This window comes from Ursus maritimus, unplaced genomic scaffold, assembly GCF_017311325.1.
Source record: "Ursus maritimus isolate PB19 unplaced genomic scaffold, ASM1731132v1 scaffold_20, whole genome shotgun sequence".
Lineage (NCBI taxonomy): Eukaryota > Metazoa > Chordata > Mammalia > Carnivora > Ursidae > Ursus > Ursus maritimus.
In genome coordinates this window covers 35,265,390-35,283,037 of record NW_024424453.1, presented here as the reverse complement: position 1 = coordinate 35,283,037, position 17,648 = coordinate 35,265,390, and the positions used below count along the sequence as shown (strand labels likewise).

Sequence of the window (17,648 nt, the reverse complement as noted above, 5' to 3'; positions counted from 1 at the left end):
TTCAAAAAAAACCCCAAACAATATAGATATTAATGATTAAAGTATTTTTTAAAAATAGAAATGCACAGTTGATACCTCTTAAAGACCATCGTCTGAGCCTAGGTAGGAAATTAATTTGATTAACACAAATCTTATTTTCACAACCCAGTGAACTTCAGTGATACATTTGTAGGAGATGTGATATTGGGTCAAGTCAGGCTACATGCTCACTTAGAGTTTTCTAGTGCTATGATACAATATTGCTCCAGTTACACAGTGACATTTTAATGATTTTCAAACACTTCTCCTGAAGTTCTAAAAATACCATACGCTACGATCTGCCTTTCTTGCAAGACGTGCCATCAACTGGTGAATTTTAATGTATTTTCCTCTATTAAGTGCAAGTAAAAAAATATATATATGTATTTTTAAATCATTTAATAACCATTGGCTTACAATAGTTAGTTTGCCTCCATAAAAATACTACATGCTTTTGTGGGACATTTATAATAAGGTAGTAACAGAAAAATACATTCTTAAGTGTTCAGTACATATTAGAAATAATACCTAATCTCATAAAAAGTAATAATCATTTGAGGAAAAAGTCGTAAAGCTATAAAAAATTTAGGGACTGCTATCAATATTTCAAAATTCCTAAATCATATTTTGCATTATATAATTAATGTTAAAAATGTTTTGTTGATATTTTTGCTTTAAACTTTGCAAGAGATAGAACATGATTGTACATGTTCCCTGAACAAATAAATTGGACTATTACTGAGCATAGTTGAACATATTTACTTAAATATAAATATAAAACTCATTTTTAAGATCGAACTTTGAGTAAAATTGTTATTCGTTCTGGAGTATTCAAATTCATGCCCCCCGCCCCCAAATGGCAGGTACAGTCTTTCGTGTGCAAGCAGGTCTGCTGGTGTAACACACTTGGCCTCTCTCTGTTCCTTTACACACTTCTTTCCTGGGAGAAGAGGCGGAACTTAATTGGATTGAGTTTGGAACGCCATATTGGTATATATAGAGCAGCCCCTTTCTCTTCAAGGCTCAGCTGCCTTTGGGGAACGCCTGATCTGCTCTGGTACCGGAGCTCAAAATTATAACTTGGGGAGCTCTGCCTTGCCTCATTATAGCTCTGTTTGTGACTGCGGGGTAACTTTGCCTAACTGCGGAGTTCACAAAGGGGAAGCTCACTTGCTGTAGAGGAATGTCAGAGCCTCTGTTCGTCAGTTTTATCAGAAAGGTGATAAGCTGATCTCCCATCTGCTTTATTCTTATTTTCTTATGAGTTGGTCCAGCACTTGGGTGGAGAAAAAGAGTGTTTTAATTGAGCTCTTTCAAACCCCAGATGAGTAAGTGTATTTTGCTCCTTTTATCAATGTTCAGTTTTCTAAAACAGGGATTTCTCCCTATCTGCAGACGTAATAGGCCCAAGACAAAGGTGATGAGCTAAATTTTATAAAACCATTACACATAATTCTCATTTTCAAAGCAAGTCGATTAAATTGCTCCCTTTGAAGCAAAAAAAAACAAAAACAAAAGTAGTCATATATTTTTTAGTTTTATATTTCTATCTATCTACACGTAAATGTGAGTGTACATAATATACACATACACATTTAATATATGAATGATGATTTTATTCAAATAATCCTTACTGTGGCATAATAAAAATATATATATTTGGTCTTTATCTCCAGTTCCTGGCAAACAAGTCTATAACTCTTGGAATCTCTGTGATGATGAGTAGTGACTTTTATATACTAATGAATGATTGGTGGCTGGGGGTCCCTAGATAGCTTCAGTGGTGAAACACCCAGGCAAGACCAGAGAGTTGGAACTTCACCCCACCCCTAACCTTCTGGGAGAGGAAAGGGGCTGGAGACTGAGTTAATCACCAATGGCCAATGATGTAATCAATCATGCCTACATAATGAAATCTCCATAAAAACTCTTCAACAGCAGGCTTTGGAGAGCCTCTGAGTTGGTAAACACACTGAGGGCCTGGGAGTTTGGCAACCCACAGAGAGTGTGGCTCCACATTCCTCCTCCCCATGCCTTGCCCCATGCATCTTTTCCATTGTGCTGTTCCCGAGTTCCTTTGTAATAATATAAGTAAAGTGTTTCCCTGAGTGCTGTGAGCCATTCTAACAAATTCTCAAATCTGAAAAGGAGGATGTGGGGGAGGCCCTAACTTTATAGCCAAGTCAGACAGAAGTGTTCAGTTACCCTGGGCACCCAGTATTTGTGCCTGGCATCAGAAGCGAGGGCAGCCTTGTGGGAATGAGTCCATAAACATATGGAGTCTGACACTAACTCTGAGTAGTGTCAGAGCTGAATTAAATGATAGGACCCCAGCTGGTGTCCAGAAAGTTAGTATGGAGAAAACCCACACATGTGTCACAAGTGCTGTGACCAAATACAGTTCACACTTACCTTCTGTATTCCTATAATACAAAAAAAAAAAAAAAAACCCAAAAAACAAAAAAAAACAAAAACAAAAACAAGAAAAAGAAAAACAAAACAAACAAGCAAAAAACTATGCACCCAGACTCCCACATTTTCTATTCTCTCACTGGACAGGTATTACACTTACTCTAATATCCAAGTAACTTTCATTGTAAGACTGTTCTTTCCTTATGTATGTAGAATATGCCTCACTGTATAGTCATGCAAACACACAGGAAAAGAGTCGTGTATTTGCAAACATTTTAAATGACGGAAGTGGGGGTGGGGGCACCACACCATGACAGTTCTCCTTTCGGCCTGTATTTCAAGAGATATTATATATTTAAAACACTCCCATACATGTTTTAAAAGAGCTGGAGTAAAAGAGTTCATTCTTAAAAAGACATAATTGTTGAAAGGTCCGATAACTCAAAGAATTTGCTACATAGGACATCCCTGCAATGACGATTGCTTTTTCTCTGGTCACCAAAGTATCTTATCCTACTCCTGTTTAAATGAAACGGTATCAACATTTTTTCAGTGTCAATTTTTGTCAGTTTGCATGAATTGCAAGGTATTTCTTCGTAAGTATAAACAGAAGGTAAAAGGAAAGCAACATAGAGTCTTAGAATGCTTTAAAGATCTTCGAAAAGCTTATCTGTGCCTTAAAACAAATTATTATGCTGTTATATATGATCAGATACAGATACATGTTTGTGTGTGACAGTCCACTCTAGCAACCACTAAACTTGATCCTTAATTTTGCACGTGAAATTTTCACCTCTAAGTTTTGAGCTAGGGCACTTCAGATGAAACAGAGATATACTTTTAATCACATCATTTTAAGTTCACTTACTGCTATCGATTCATTTTTTTCCCTAATAAAACAAGGTGGTGTGACTCTTCCCATTCTGGTAAACTATGTCCCTTCCTCATCCTATTTGCATAGGAATATGAACTTCTGGTTCCCGTCAAATGAGTTTTTATTACCAAGACGAGAATGTAAATTCGTGTAATGTCTCTGTGATTTTGGAAGAGGCACCAAATACTGACTGCGAACAGTCATGAATATTTATCAGTTGCTGTTATTAAAAAGACAGGGTTTTTTTCCTCCCAGAGTTTTTGAGTAAACAATTTCAAAATGTGACTCCATCTGTCAATGTTTTCTGAAAACAGTACCAACCTTCTTTTTTATCTTCTGGAGTAATCTTCACTTTTGTATCTGTTATATCTTTGAATGAGGCCAGAAAAAGTACCACATCTCCTTTCTCATTCTTTATAGGAACAATATCCAATAGGCACCAAAATGGAGACCCTGCAACAGTAATAAAAATACAAATCAACCACTGCCTCATGTTTTTTCTATGAAAATCTCCATCATTAGTGGGGCAGTTAAGAAAGTCCTTACTGTTTTCTTCTATCCCACACCTCCCCTCCAAAATCTTAAAAATGTCAGTTTTCAGATTCCATAAATGTCTAGCCCATATGCATATCTCTTCATTCCCAAATGAAATGCTTTCTTTGAAAATAAGCCTGTATTTTAAACAAAACCACTTGTCTGTGCTGAGATATTTCTGCTTATGTAATTCAAACTGTATTTCTTTTTTGAACTTGTTGATGTTGAAGCATTCCACTTTATGAAACATGGCCCCTTCCCACCCCCAGCACACACGGGTTGCTAAATAAAGACCTTTGTTTGGTACGAGTTTGCTGGAGGTTTAGTTAGTAAATTTAAAAATCAACGATTGCCCACCAGAATGGTTAAAGCACAAAAGATGGAAAATACCAAGTTTTGGGGAAAACGCATAGTCCCTTGAACTCTCCAACATTGCTGGTCGGTTGCAAATTAGTACATATATACTTTAAAAACTGTACAAGAGTATTAAGATATATTCCCACAATACAACATGAGGAGCACTGTCAATGAGCATTATGCAATAATTGACAATCAGATGGATGAATATCACTAACATAATATTGAGCAAAAGTAGCCAGTCACAAATGAGTAGAATGCATTCACATTAAGTCCGAAACAGGTAAAACTCACCTACAGTGTTAAAAGTCAGGTTGGCGGTTTGGGAGATTGTGATTTGAGGGGGATACGGGTTGGGGAGTTCTGGGATCCTGGTCAAGTTTTGCTTTCTGACCTTTATGTTAATTGCATAGGAGTATTCAATGTTTGAAAACCCATCAAGCTCTACACTTATGCATGTCTATTTTTCTGTCTGTATGTTTTACTTCACGAACATTTTTTTTTAAGATTTTATTTATTTATTTGTCAGAGAGACAGAGAGACAGCACAAGCAGGGGGAGCGGCAGGCAGAGGGAGAATCAGGCTCCGAGCTGAGCAAGGAGCCCGGTGTGGGATTCAATCCCAGGACCCCGAGATCATGACCTGAGCTGAACACAGACGCTTAACTAACTGAGCCACACAGGCGTCCCTTAAGAGCATATTTTAAAAAGTAATAATCAAATTCAATTCTATGTTTTGAGCAAAAGAACCCTGAGAAATACCATTAGTAGCTTTAGGTTCAAACCTAAGGCTCATATTTTGAAATGTATATGTATATATATATATAATAATAATATAATTTTAAGAATATATTAAAATTCTTATACTAGATTCCGTACTAAAAAGCATTCCTGGGCAAAAACAATTGAAAATGGCAAAAAAGTTATTGCTTAAAAACAAAACTATTAATCTATTCACATATATTTTTCTTTCGATGGGGGAAAAACCCTTACACTGTGAATTTCCACCTTATTTGGGAGTTGATTTCAAAGTTGGGTATAAGACAAAACTAACAGACAGTCAGAAATACCCTTGACATTTTGTTTTGTATATACCGTATTAGATCTCACAATTTCCAAAGCAGCTGATGTATCCACCCAACCTTGGAATCTATCGGATTTTTTTCCTTACTTAAGCACCAGATGAAGGAGTTGATATAGGGGCCAACTGACATAAAAATCACATTTTATTTTAGCTGCTATTGTACATTTTGAAAAGTGTGGTTGAATACACATGCAATAAATGTGTGTACAATGTGCTTCCACTATATAAAGTATGCATGGAATGTGTACCTGTTCAGCCACATCTTCCTAATAGCTTCAGCATCTTGAATTCCTCCGTGTTCTCTTGACTCAGATCTATGGTTTCCTTTCATTGATCTTCCCAAATATCCAGGCCACATCAATCCCATTTCAATATCCCATCACCAGGCTCCAGGAGATCTGGGAGCCAACCATAGCTCCAACATTAACTAGCCCGGGACTATGGGGGAGTCAATTAACTTCTCCTCTCCAATTAACTTGGTTCCTTTGATTGTAATATTCTCATATCCATCAGTCCAGTGGTAGACAGAGCAACTCAAAAACCATGAGACAATAAATCAACTCTATTGTCTATGACTAATGGGGAAACCTTATAAATGAGCCACATCCCTGGCCAAACACTACTATCCCTATCATCCCCGAATGGCTCTTGATTCTAATTTTTTTCTATGGCCACCATGTCAAGGTGGGAAGTGTTTTCACTAATGCTGTAGCTATGGTAGGGACAAAAAAGACCCATGGGGCAAGCTATCAATCAGCCCCTAGACATAGTAATAGTGGGGACATGGAAAACAGTATGAATCCGATATTTAAGATCACATTTTAAACCTTCTCTCTGTCAATTATCTTGTAAAAACATCACCCAAATCAGAACAGAGGCTATTAATTTTCCTGAAAATCTATTTTATCCAGTGCATATAAAAATTATGTTTACACTATACAGTAGTCTGTTAAGTGTGCAATAGTATTGTGTCTAAAAATACAATGTACATGCCTTAATTAAAAACACGTTATTTCTTTTTCTTTTTTTTTTAAAGATTTTATTTATTTATTCGACAGAGATAGAGACAGCCAGCGAGAGAGGGAACACAGCAGGGGGAGTGGGAGAGGAAGAAGCAGGCTCCTAGCGGAGGAGCCTGATGTGGGGCTCGATCCCAGAACGCTGGGATCACGCCCTGAGCCGAAGGCAGACGCTTAACCGCTGTGCCACCCAGGTGCCCCAAAAACACGTTATTTCTTTAAAAAATTGTTAACCATCATCTGAGGTCTCAGTGAGTTGTAACCTTTTTTTGCTATTGGAAGGTCTTGCCTCAATGTTGATGGCTGCGGAGTGATCGAAGGAGGGTGGTCGCTGAAAGCTGGGGTGGCAGTGGCAATTTCTTAAAATAAGACAACAATAAGATTTGCCACATCAATTGACTCTTTCTTTCACAAGTGATTTCTCTGTAGCATGTGGTGCTGTTTGATAGCATTTTACCAGTAGTAGAGCTTCTTCCAAAATTGGAGTCAATCCTCTCAAACCCTCCTGCTGTTTTATCAACTAAGTTTATGTAATATTCTAAGTCCTTTGTTGCTATTTCAACAATCTTCAAAGCATCTTCACCAGGAGAAGTTTCCATCTCAAGAACCACTTTCTTTGCTCATCCATAAGAATCAAGTCTTTATCCATTAAAGTTTTATCATGAGACGGCAGCAATTCAGTCCCATCTTTAGGCTCGACTTCTAATTCTAGTTCTGTGCTGTTTCCACCACAACTGCAGTGACTTCCCTCACTGAAGTCTTGAACCCTTCAAAGTCCTCCATGAGGGTTGGAATCAACTTCTTCCAAACTCCTGTTAATGTTGATATTTTGACCTCTTCCCATACCCCCTTCCCTTTTAATGGCATCTAGAATGGTGAATTCTTTCCAGGTTTTCAATTTACTTTTCCCAGATGCATCAGAGGAATTACTATCTATGGCAGCTACAACCTTACAAAATGTGTTTCTTTCTTTCTTTTTTTGTTTTTTTAAGATTTACTTATCTACTTGAGAGAGAGAGTGTGTGCAGAGCTTCCTTGCATTCACAACTTGGCTGTTTGGCACAAGAGGGCTAGTTTTTGGCCTATTTTGACTTTCAACATCCTTCCTCACTAAGCATGTGAGAGACATGCAACTCTTCCTTTCATGTGAATATGTAAGAGGCCACTGTAGGGTTGTTAATTGACCTAATTGCAATATTGTTGTGTCTCAGGGAACAGAGCGGCCCAAGGAATGAGAAAGAGACAGGGAATGGCCAGCTGGTGGAGGAGTCAGAACACATACCTGTATTGATTTGAGTTTGCCATCTTATATGCGCAGTGTTGGTGGTGCCCCAAAACAATTACAATACGAATATCAAAGGTCACTGATCACGGGTCACCATAACAAATAAAATAATAGTGAAAAAGTCTTAAAATATTGCGAGAATTGCCAAAATGTGACACACAGACACAAAGTGAGCAAATGTTAGAAAAATGGCACAATAGAGTTGTTTTATGCAGGGTTGCTACAAACCTTCTATGTGTAAAAAACACAATTATCTACGAAGCACAATAAAGTAAAGCACAATAAAAGGAGGTATGCCTGTGTGAGGGAAACAGTACAAATGAGACACAGGCTTATTTCTTTCCTCCTTCCCTTCCCTTCTTCCTCTCTTCTTTCAACTGCTCTTCAGATTTATCCACAACTGCCTTACAAATACGGCTTTGGCTGCCTCTAAAATTGGAAAGCAAGGCATATGCCACTTGCTTCTTCCAGAAAAAGAGGATAGATGCCAAAACTTACCAAGCAGGCAGGCAAGACCCTTCACACTAATGTGCTCACTCATCCATCCCTTCCCTGCTTTCCTTTCCTTTTCAGGCCCTCTGTGGGCCCTCTGCCCTGGCTCTCTGACAAAAATCTCTATCGTTGCATGACTTTAATCATTCAAAGCTATTTCCCAAGGTTGGCCTCTTCCTCTCTTGTCCACAGGCAAAATAATGATCATGCAACATTTTCCAGTCAACAGTAATTCAAGCCTGGTGCAATAAATCTCTTGTAAGGTTAAGGTGGGAGGCAGCACGTCCCTCACTCTCAAATCCAGGGATGAAGGATTCTTAAAACAGGTTAGAGGGCAGAAATCCTGTGTCAATTTTAAGTTCTTCTGTGTATAGCAGCAGTAATTACCATGTGGGTTGGTAAGTGCTAAAACAGATGAGGCTCTGCCAGGATTTAAGTTAATAACACCTTTGACTTCCATGGATAAATACAATTCATGGGGAGAAAACAGGGTTTATACCCTATATGGTAAAATGTATTTTTGGAATTGCATAAATAATTACACAGAGCTTAAATCCAGTGGAATGTCCCATGTCTCCACTTTGGTACTTCCTGTTCCTTCATTGGGAAGCAAGGGTACTGGAGAATTTGACTTGCTACTATTTACATTTGTAAGAAGACTTATATGCTTTCTACCCACTCCCAAAAGGTTATGTTTGGCAATAAGCAAAAACCAATGATAAGGTTTCCAGTATGAGTTCAAGGTTTAATAACTTAATATAAGGAGGTCAGGTTTAAAAGTAAATTGAATTGTGAACTCTTCCTTTCTCTTTAATGACTCTTCTGTCGTGATGAGATTCAAGTTCCATTTCCCAGTGTAACTCAGGAACAGAAAGGGGGATACGGACACTTTGCATATCCTCACGTTTCTTCCATCAAGCAGGATTTTGACTAGATTTTTTATGATAAATCTGTGTAACATTTAGTCTTTGAAATTATTACTAAAGTAATATAATATCCTAAGTGTTAACAGCATCAATCTTATGCTACCTAGACATTTTCAGGTGCTCCTCATATTTCACACTAAATCTGATGAGTCTTGTTCCCAACAACCATTGTCTCAGTGCTACTTATCAATGATGTGGTGACAAGTTTGACAATTTTTAGAAATTAGTCCAGGGGGTATATATTGAAGCAGGGGTGGGAAAGGGACTACAGATGAGTACACAAGGCTACCCCTGATGGTAACGGATGACGGGACCCTCGTATCTGTAGCAGGAGTGCAGCAGTAATGGGAGTACCAAGGGAATCTATCATTGAACCCTTAGCTACCCTTCCTCTTTACCACATTTTCTACTACTGCCTTCTTCTGGTCTTAATCATCTCTCGCCCACTCTTCAAAAGTGTTCTTCTTGCTTTTAGGTTTCCTCCCGTGCTGCTTCCAATAAGCTGTGAAAATATAGGGTATTGAATAAAAATACTCAATGGCTTTTCACTGCCTGCTTAAAGTATTAGAATAACATTCCAGATTCTTTACTAATACGGAAGGTCTGTTTTTAAGGGACTAGGAAAAAACAAAAAACAAAAAACAAAACAGGAACGGGATGGGTAGTGTGAAGAGGTGACCTAAAGGAAAGGTGATATTTAAAAGGATGAGGAAGTCCCTTGAGGTACCCAGAACTGTGTGGGGGCAAGCCCTAGAGCAGTCTCACCTGCTCTTCTTGGCATTTGTATACTAAGGGATGAAGGCAAAGATTCTTTGGTGAAATATCAGGTAAAGACTGTCCCTTATCTGCAGGGAACCCTTCCAAGGGCCATCTGTCTACAGTGCAGCCTCTGTATGTTTCAGGCCTTTGCTCCATCCCCATTGGATTTGCTCTGAGTGAACGCCCTTCCTCCTCATGCCCTAGGATCTCAATGACCCAAAGTAAAGGGCACTAGGACCCTGACACCTGTGTAATGGCAGAGGGTAGAATGGAGTTGGCGGGAGATGAAGAAAACCAGCTGGAGACCCCCCTGAGCTGGGCAGTGGCTAAAGATACCTTTCATTCCAATATTTAAAGAAGAAGGAGGATCTCATAAAAACCATGTGTTTTAAATTTGTTTCTGTGTAGGAAAAAAAAGACAGGCAGAATACACGCAAAATATTAATAGTGCTGGCTTGTGGAATTAGAGTTTCTTTTTTTTTCCTTTCTTCTCAGGATCCTTATTTTCAGTTTTCCTAGAATAAGCATGAAGGAATATATAGTGGGATTCTGGCAACTCTAGAGATTCGAGATAAGAAATGACAAGAAGTTCAAGATAGGGCAATAAGAGTGGTGAGGTCGTATTTCTGGGGAGATCACTTTTTACATATTCCAATGATTTAAGTTTTAACAGATATCCCAAAGATAGAGAGAAAGAGAGAGAGAGAAAGAGGGAAGAAGGAAGGAAGGATGGGTATATATCAAATCAGGCAATGCTTAACTGATTTGAACGCGCCAAGTTTTTTTTCCCTTTCCATTTTGTTCTAAGTACCTTTTCTCCATAAATAAAAACCTTATTCTTCTCTAATCTCTAATTATTAGGAAAAAGAGGAGCTTGGGAACTTGAGATTTTCCCCAAGATGTGCTTTTGTCTGTAGTTGCACCATCCTTGTTCAACAAATCATTGATTGTATTACTGACCAGCGGAGCTATTACTTGCTTTAAGAAAAGGAAACTGCTTTTGATGGTAAACAGAGATAATTGCTACCTAAAATTGAAAGCATTTTCCACATATGGTTAAACACAAATCCAGCTGGGAGAGGTTTAGAGGAGGATCCAGGACAATTGGGTGCAGTCCAATGAGAAATAGAGGTAAAGGGGTCCTGATGATATAAACAATATAATGCACCCAGCAAGAACCTAGTGACAGCTATCACTTAAGTTTCCGTTATGTGCTGGACACTATGCCACATGCTGTACATGTCTTATATCTAAGCTTCTCATTGATCAACCTGACCAATATTTTACCAAATGGAACCACATTTTACAAATGGGGAAATTGAGATATGCAGTATTTTCTTCAGGGTCACATAGCTATTAAGTGCCACAGAGCAGAATTTAAATACAAGTCTGAGTTTGATTTTCTAATTTTGCTTTACTACAATATTCTGGGAATGATCTTGTTCTACAAACAATGTTTTAGGAATTGAGTTTCACTATCACTTAATTTTTTTCCCCATGCTATAGGACATAATGATACATATGCTTTATTAAATGCCATAGTGTAAGAGAAAAAAATGAAATAAAGCCTTAGGATAATCAACAAATTTCTCTCAGTCAAGAATAAGAGTAGAACCTCTCTCTTTTTTTCTTTTTTTTAAAGATTTTATTTTTTTCAGTAATCTCTACACCCATCATAGGGCTTGAACTTTACACCCATCATAGGGCTTGAACTTACAACCTGGAGATCTCAAGAATCACATGTTCCACCTATAAGCCAGCCAGGCCCCCAGAACATCTCTTGGAAACAAGATGCAGCTACTTTAGTGCCAGGTTGGAATACATCCATCATTAAGATACACATGGCTCTTTAAGCTGCTTCAGTATCCAATGAGACCCTGGGATCTGAAAACCCCCACTGGTGCTGCTTTCAGTCCCCATGTTGAGCTAAAGAGCATGTACTCATAAAAGCTTCCTGATTACAGTTTTAAAGGGTAGTAACCTAAGTCATTAATATATGTAGCACCATATTCTGACCTCATTCACAAAGCATTTGCCTGATACATCCTCCCAATATGTTTTTGGTTCTTGTTTCTTAGGAAGCTTTACAAATGGTAATCTCTGTACCATGGCAGCTCTAGGCGGGACACAGGGTGACCTCCCCTGGATTCATCTCTTCTAAGACTGGAAAAAACAAAGAGCACTGAGCCCCAATCAACTCTGAGCCATGGCTCTCCATTTCAATGATCCTCTGGGGGAAAGAAGGCCAAATGTGATGGACAACTGTTAGTGAGCAGAAAAATGTCTGATCCAATGGGCCTGGCTTCATGATTGCTACTTGTAAGCCGCTTCCTTCTGAGAACAAGACACTGAAGCAAACCTGCTCCCTTGATACTTGACTTTAAGAAAAGCAATTTATGATTTCTTCAAACTTGCTGTTGTTCAGTGAAAAAGAACTGTCCTTAAATGAAAATTCAAGGATCGGGTTAACTCTAATTATACAAGGCTTTCGTTAGAGGACTCTATGGTTTTTGCAGGGCAATGGGAATAATTATTGGTGCCAATAATAATCATAATGCCCACAAGAATCCAGCATGGGTAAAGGGGTCTGGGACTCTGGGATTACTTAATTTAGGGCCCAAAAGAAAATATTTGGAGATTACGTTGCAAGCGATTGGAAATAAAGTTGGTCATTCACACAACAAATATTTATTGAGTGCCCTCTATGGCTGGGAACTGTTTTATGTGTTTGGATACATCAGTAAACAAAACAGAATAGATTTCTGTCCTATGCCCCAAGAGAACTTATATTCTAATTTGGAGAGAAAAACAATAAACTATAAATAGTTGTATAGTTTATTAGAAGGTTTTTAAATGCTGTAAGAACAACAACAACTACAACAAAAGGGGGATTAAAGAATGTGGGAAAGGGGGAATAACATTCTAAGAGAATTATTCATGGAAGTGCTACTTAATATTGCTTTTGAATATTAATGACTATATGTGTGCCATTGCAGGTCCTCTTAGAAGCCAATGACCATAAGGCAGGTCTCTGGTCAAGCAAAGGAGAGAGGGAAGGAAGAAAAACTGGACAGCAGTGTCTCAGACTGCAGTGCAGTTGTAATGAAAGCTCACGAAGCTCATGAGGGAGTCACCCAGCCAAGACGACCATCAGGGCAGTTCCGTACCTCCCAGGCACAGAACTGTTTAGCACCTCTGCTTCACTCAGTCATTGGCAGGAAGCTGCCCTTAGAAAGCTTGGCCTCTGTGCCAACACAGTGAAACGGTTGGGGCCGTTAGCCAATTATTATCCTGTAATCAGAGATACAAGATGCACGTTCTCATGATTGCCACGGTTAGCAGAGCAGATTACCTCACATTTTTGGCAGAATAGCATCCATGCCCTTCCTCTTGTCACTGAACCTCCCTATTCCACCAGAAACCAAAACCCCTCTGCAGGTAGCCCTGGTAGAACCATCAGACTCAGTGCTCTGACAAGCCCTCACTGGAAGGATGGGCAAATAGCCCACGTGGGGCCCATCAGTCTTTCTTTTCCAGTAATTCTGATCTTAAACAGAGGGATCCAAGATAAAAAATGGAGGAAATGGATTCATTTAACAATAAAGACCAGAAAAATCCTTCCGGTTATTCCTGCTACCTAGACCTTACAGAAAACTACTGCCTCCTGTCTTTTTCAAGAGCTGGTTGCTCATTACTTTCTTTGGCTCTATAAGTTACAACATATGTTTTTAATAAACTAGTATTTTTGCTTAAGATAACCAGAATCAATTTGTGTTGCTTATGAGGAACTCTAATTGAAAAAATGATATGTTTAGAAAAGCCGAGTCAAGATATAATGGAAAGAATACAGGGCTTAGATGACCTTGCATGTGGTCGAGTCCTGGATTCTACACTTACTCACTGAGTATGCTCAGATACAATTTTTTCACCTGTCTGCCCCACATCTGCGTACTGGATATACAGCTACTTCTCATGGTTAAGAGCTTTGAAGAGGTCAATATATGCAAAAGTATTTTACACTTTTTGACTAGTTATATAAAATAAGGACTTTACCTGTACATATAATGCTTTCATTCTTTACCTATTAAAAAACAATCAGGGGGTGCCTGAGTAACTCAGTCAGTCAATCAATCGTCTGCCTTCGGTTCAGGTCATGATCCCAGGGTCCTGGGATGGAGCCCCATAGGGCTCCCTGCTCAGCAGGAAGTCTGCTTCTCCCCTTCCCTCTGCCCCTCCCCCCTCTTGTGCATGCTCACTCTCTCTCTCTCTCTCTCAAATAAATAAATAAAATCTTAAAAAAAAACAATCAGGCACAACTATGGTTCATTAATGTTTGTTAAAGCTAGGTGATGATTTAGGGTGGGTTGGTTATAAAAATCTCTGTGCACTCATGAAACATTTCATGATTTTATTTTTAATCAAGGAAACATATTACTTTGGAAAATGGAGAATTATTCAGCATTTATTTGAACATCTAAGCTAGTATTAAGTTGTAACATAAAGTCAGCTCAGATTGCTGGGGTTAAAAAGATCTTTGAGATGATGAGATGAAACTCTTTACTGGAAAGATGAAAATGCTACATTCAGAGTGATTGAGTAAACTGCCCAGAATGATTAATGCTAATTGTCGGTGGAGGTGGGACTAGACCTCAAGTCATAAGACGTTCAGTTTCATGGGCTTTGTGCTAAAACACAGTGCATTTCTTCAAAGATTAATAGAAATCTCCAAAGGAATAATTATCATGAGTGAATAATCTGATTTGGGTAACTGAGAAGGAAAAATTGCTCTTGCATATATTATTATTGATAAAATAATCCAGGACACGTAACAAATTCAGCATTGATCAAGTTTTGGGGTTTGTTTTTTTCTTTTTGTTTTTTAAAGATTTTATTTATTTATTTGACAAAGAGAGAGAAAGAAAGAGAGCACAAGCAAAGGGAGTGAGAGAGGGAGAAGCAGGCTCCCCACGGAGCAGAGAGCCCAATGTTGGGCTTGATTCCAGGACTGGGATCATGACCTGAGCCCATGGCAGATGCTTAACCTAGTGAGGCACCCAGGCGCCCCAAGTTTTTTTTTTTTTTAATTAATTAATTTATTTATTTGAAAGAGTGAAAAAGAGCACACGTGCACGCTTATACAAGCAGGGGAGGGGCTAAGGGAGAGGGGGAGAGAGAGAGAGAGAGAGAGAGAGAGAGAGAAGCAGACTCGAGCTGAGTTGAGCGTGGAGCCCAACAAGGGGCTGTATCTCACGACCCCTGAGATCATGACCAGAGCTGAAATGAAGAGTCAGAGGCTTACCTGGCTGAGTGACCCAAGCGCCCCAATCAAGTGTGTGCATATATATATATATATATATATACACACACACACAAACACATATACATAATACATATATAATATATATATAATATACACATATATATTTTTAAGTAGATTTGCGATTAGAATATGTGTTTAAAAGTCTGAGCAAGTGAGATAAAAAATGATGAGAAATATGTTCTATGGGAGAAAGCAGAAATTTTGAGACGAGAATTTGGAAACAAGGAAATAGAAACTGAAAAGAAGTAGTTAAGGATCTCATGACAATTCTCTAGTGTATAAATACATGGTTGCAGTTTTAGGTGTCATTTTAGCACTTTCCAAGAACATGCAGACAACAAACATACTGAACATTTCTTCCATTGTGCAAACTCGACTCCTAGTAAAGACTCATGAACACAGCGCCAGATTGCCCTGAGTCACAACTTGGCAGGCATAGAAGCAAAACAGTTAGACGCTTCCCCAATTTACTGCTCCTCCCCTAAAATGGAGCTGATACCTCACCAGAACTTGAGGCCAAACCCCACTTCCCAGGTGAGCACTGCCGTACCCTTCGTGCACTGGCAAGCCTGTCCCAGGACAGACATTGTTTTGTGAAATCTGAATTCATGCATAACATTTTCTCACTAGCTTCATATGATTATAGACATTTTCCTCCAACCACAACAAAAGTACATGTTGATCCTGTACATGTAATTAAAGCATGACAATTCAGAATGCTTCTAAACCACGTGGGCTCCAATTGGATATTCCCTAACGGATTTGGTATATTCATCTTCAGAGGTCAGCAAACTTCTTCTGTAGACAGCGAGAGAGTAAATATTTTTGGCTTTGCAGTTCATAGAGCCTCTGTCTCAACTATTCAGCTCTGCTATAGTACTGACAAAACAGTAATAAATAACACATAAGCAAATAAGCATGGTCATTTTCCAATAAAATGTCCTTTATAAAACAGGCATCCTGCCAGAGACATCTACAATCCATAATTTGCCAACGCCTTAGGAAGAGGCCTACAAATTACTGTGTCCTAGGAGTTAATGCTTCATTCTTTGGGAGTTTTGAGCAGACACTATACTATAAGACTGTTTAAGAAGCACTATTCGTTAGTGCAAGAACCAAGTAGAACCTAGACTGTGAACGTCATAGTGGTGCATTCGAAAAGAAGATTATCCAGATGATCCTATTTTCCTAAATAGAGGATACTCATTTCCTTTCTCTTTGGATAATGAAAATATACTTAATTATCCTTTACCTAAAAATAAGCTTAATGACCTTAGAGGGATCTCTGACAAGGCATGTCTTACAATTCCACTAACAGAAGCTACGTGGGGATTCTGACATTGAGTACGAGCATTGTGAGCTGCATCCCAAAAGCAAAATACATGCAAATCAGGAGAGAAAGGAGACAAATGGAGACTGATCAAAGAGTCTGTACAGACTCAGGCCAAAGCAACTAGAAGCTCAAATACGTGAGAAGCTTCTACTCTGGCCATCTCTTTTATGTGTGGGAAAAACAGGTAGTTTTCTAAATCATTCTAGATACTATACACAATGAAAGAATTTCAAGCAAAAGGGGATTTTTTTTTTAAACCTCAAGACACATTCCGAGTTTAATGTTTTCCCTTTTAATTGTATCTTTTCTTAGTAGCATTGTTAACAAGATTTCTTTTGCTGTTTGACTCCTACTGTAATTTCTGAAACACAGTGCTTTTATTTTATTTTTTTAATAGTGGAACATGATGTTTCAAAAGATAATTTAGTGGACTCAGCATTGAAAAATTCCGGGGAAGTAAAGACTTCAAAAAAATAGCTGTTCTTATCATAGATGAAATCATTTCTCCAGTTATAGCCTGGTTATACTGCCCATCGCTAGAGATGCTCCAAGCCATGAGGTTTTTTCACTTGATGTCATTTTTAATAATGATGGTTTGGGGATCTGATCATCAGTGCTCTGTGGGTTAGTAAATATTAAAAAAACAAACGCACTAAAATAACAAGCCATGTCCCAGCCTTCCCTCCCCTCTCACCTCAAAACAGACACCCAACAAAGTATAAAAGGCCAGGTTCGGTGGATTCCATTGCAGGTGCACATTTAGAGTCATTCTTGACACTTCCTTCTTTCTTATCCCCCAAACCAAAGAGATCACCAAATCCTGTCAATTCCAGTGGCTAAACCTTTGAAATGGGTTTTAAATCCACTCTGGCATCCTTATTGGCCACATCCTAGACTAAACCAGGGCTTCAAGAACATTAGTATGCAACAGAATCCCCTGGAGGGCCTGTGAAAGCCTTGGTTGCAGAGCTTCACCTCCTGATTTGATTCCATAGGTCTGGGTGGGGCCTGATAATTTGCACTTCTCAGAAATCCCAGGTGATGCACCTGTTACCAGTCTTCAGATGACACTCTGCGTAACACTTACTCATTGCTTATGTGGATTACCTGTCTCACATGGCAGGAAAAAAATGATCTTTGTAAGATTAAATATTCATTACGTGACTTCCCCACTCAGAACTCTGACTGCCTTCAGTTAACTGGCCAGAGCCTGGGCGTGGTCTATAAAGCCTGTGA

The 17,648-nt window shown here is 38.7% G+C and overlaps 1 protein-coding gene across 1 annotated transcript in view; it reads right to left on the bottom strand.

Annotated features, from left to right (window-relative positions):
- The window catches only part of KCNH8 (potassium voltage-gated channel subfamily H member 8), a 360,674-nt gene that overhangs the window by 200,289 nt on the left and 142,737 nt on the right, over positions 1-17,648 (bottom strand). Inside the window, exon 3 of the mRNA XM_008709154.2 lies at positions 3,626-3,757. Coding sequence (XP_008707376.2) covers positions 3,626-3,757 — 132 coding nt within the window. The remainder of the gene's footprint in view (positions 1-3,625; positions 3,758-17,648) is intronic.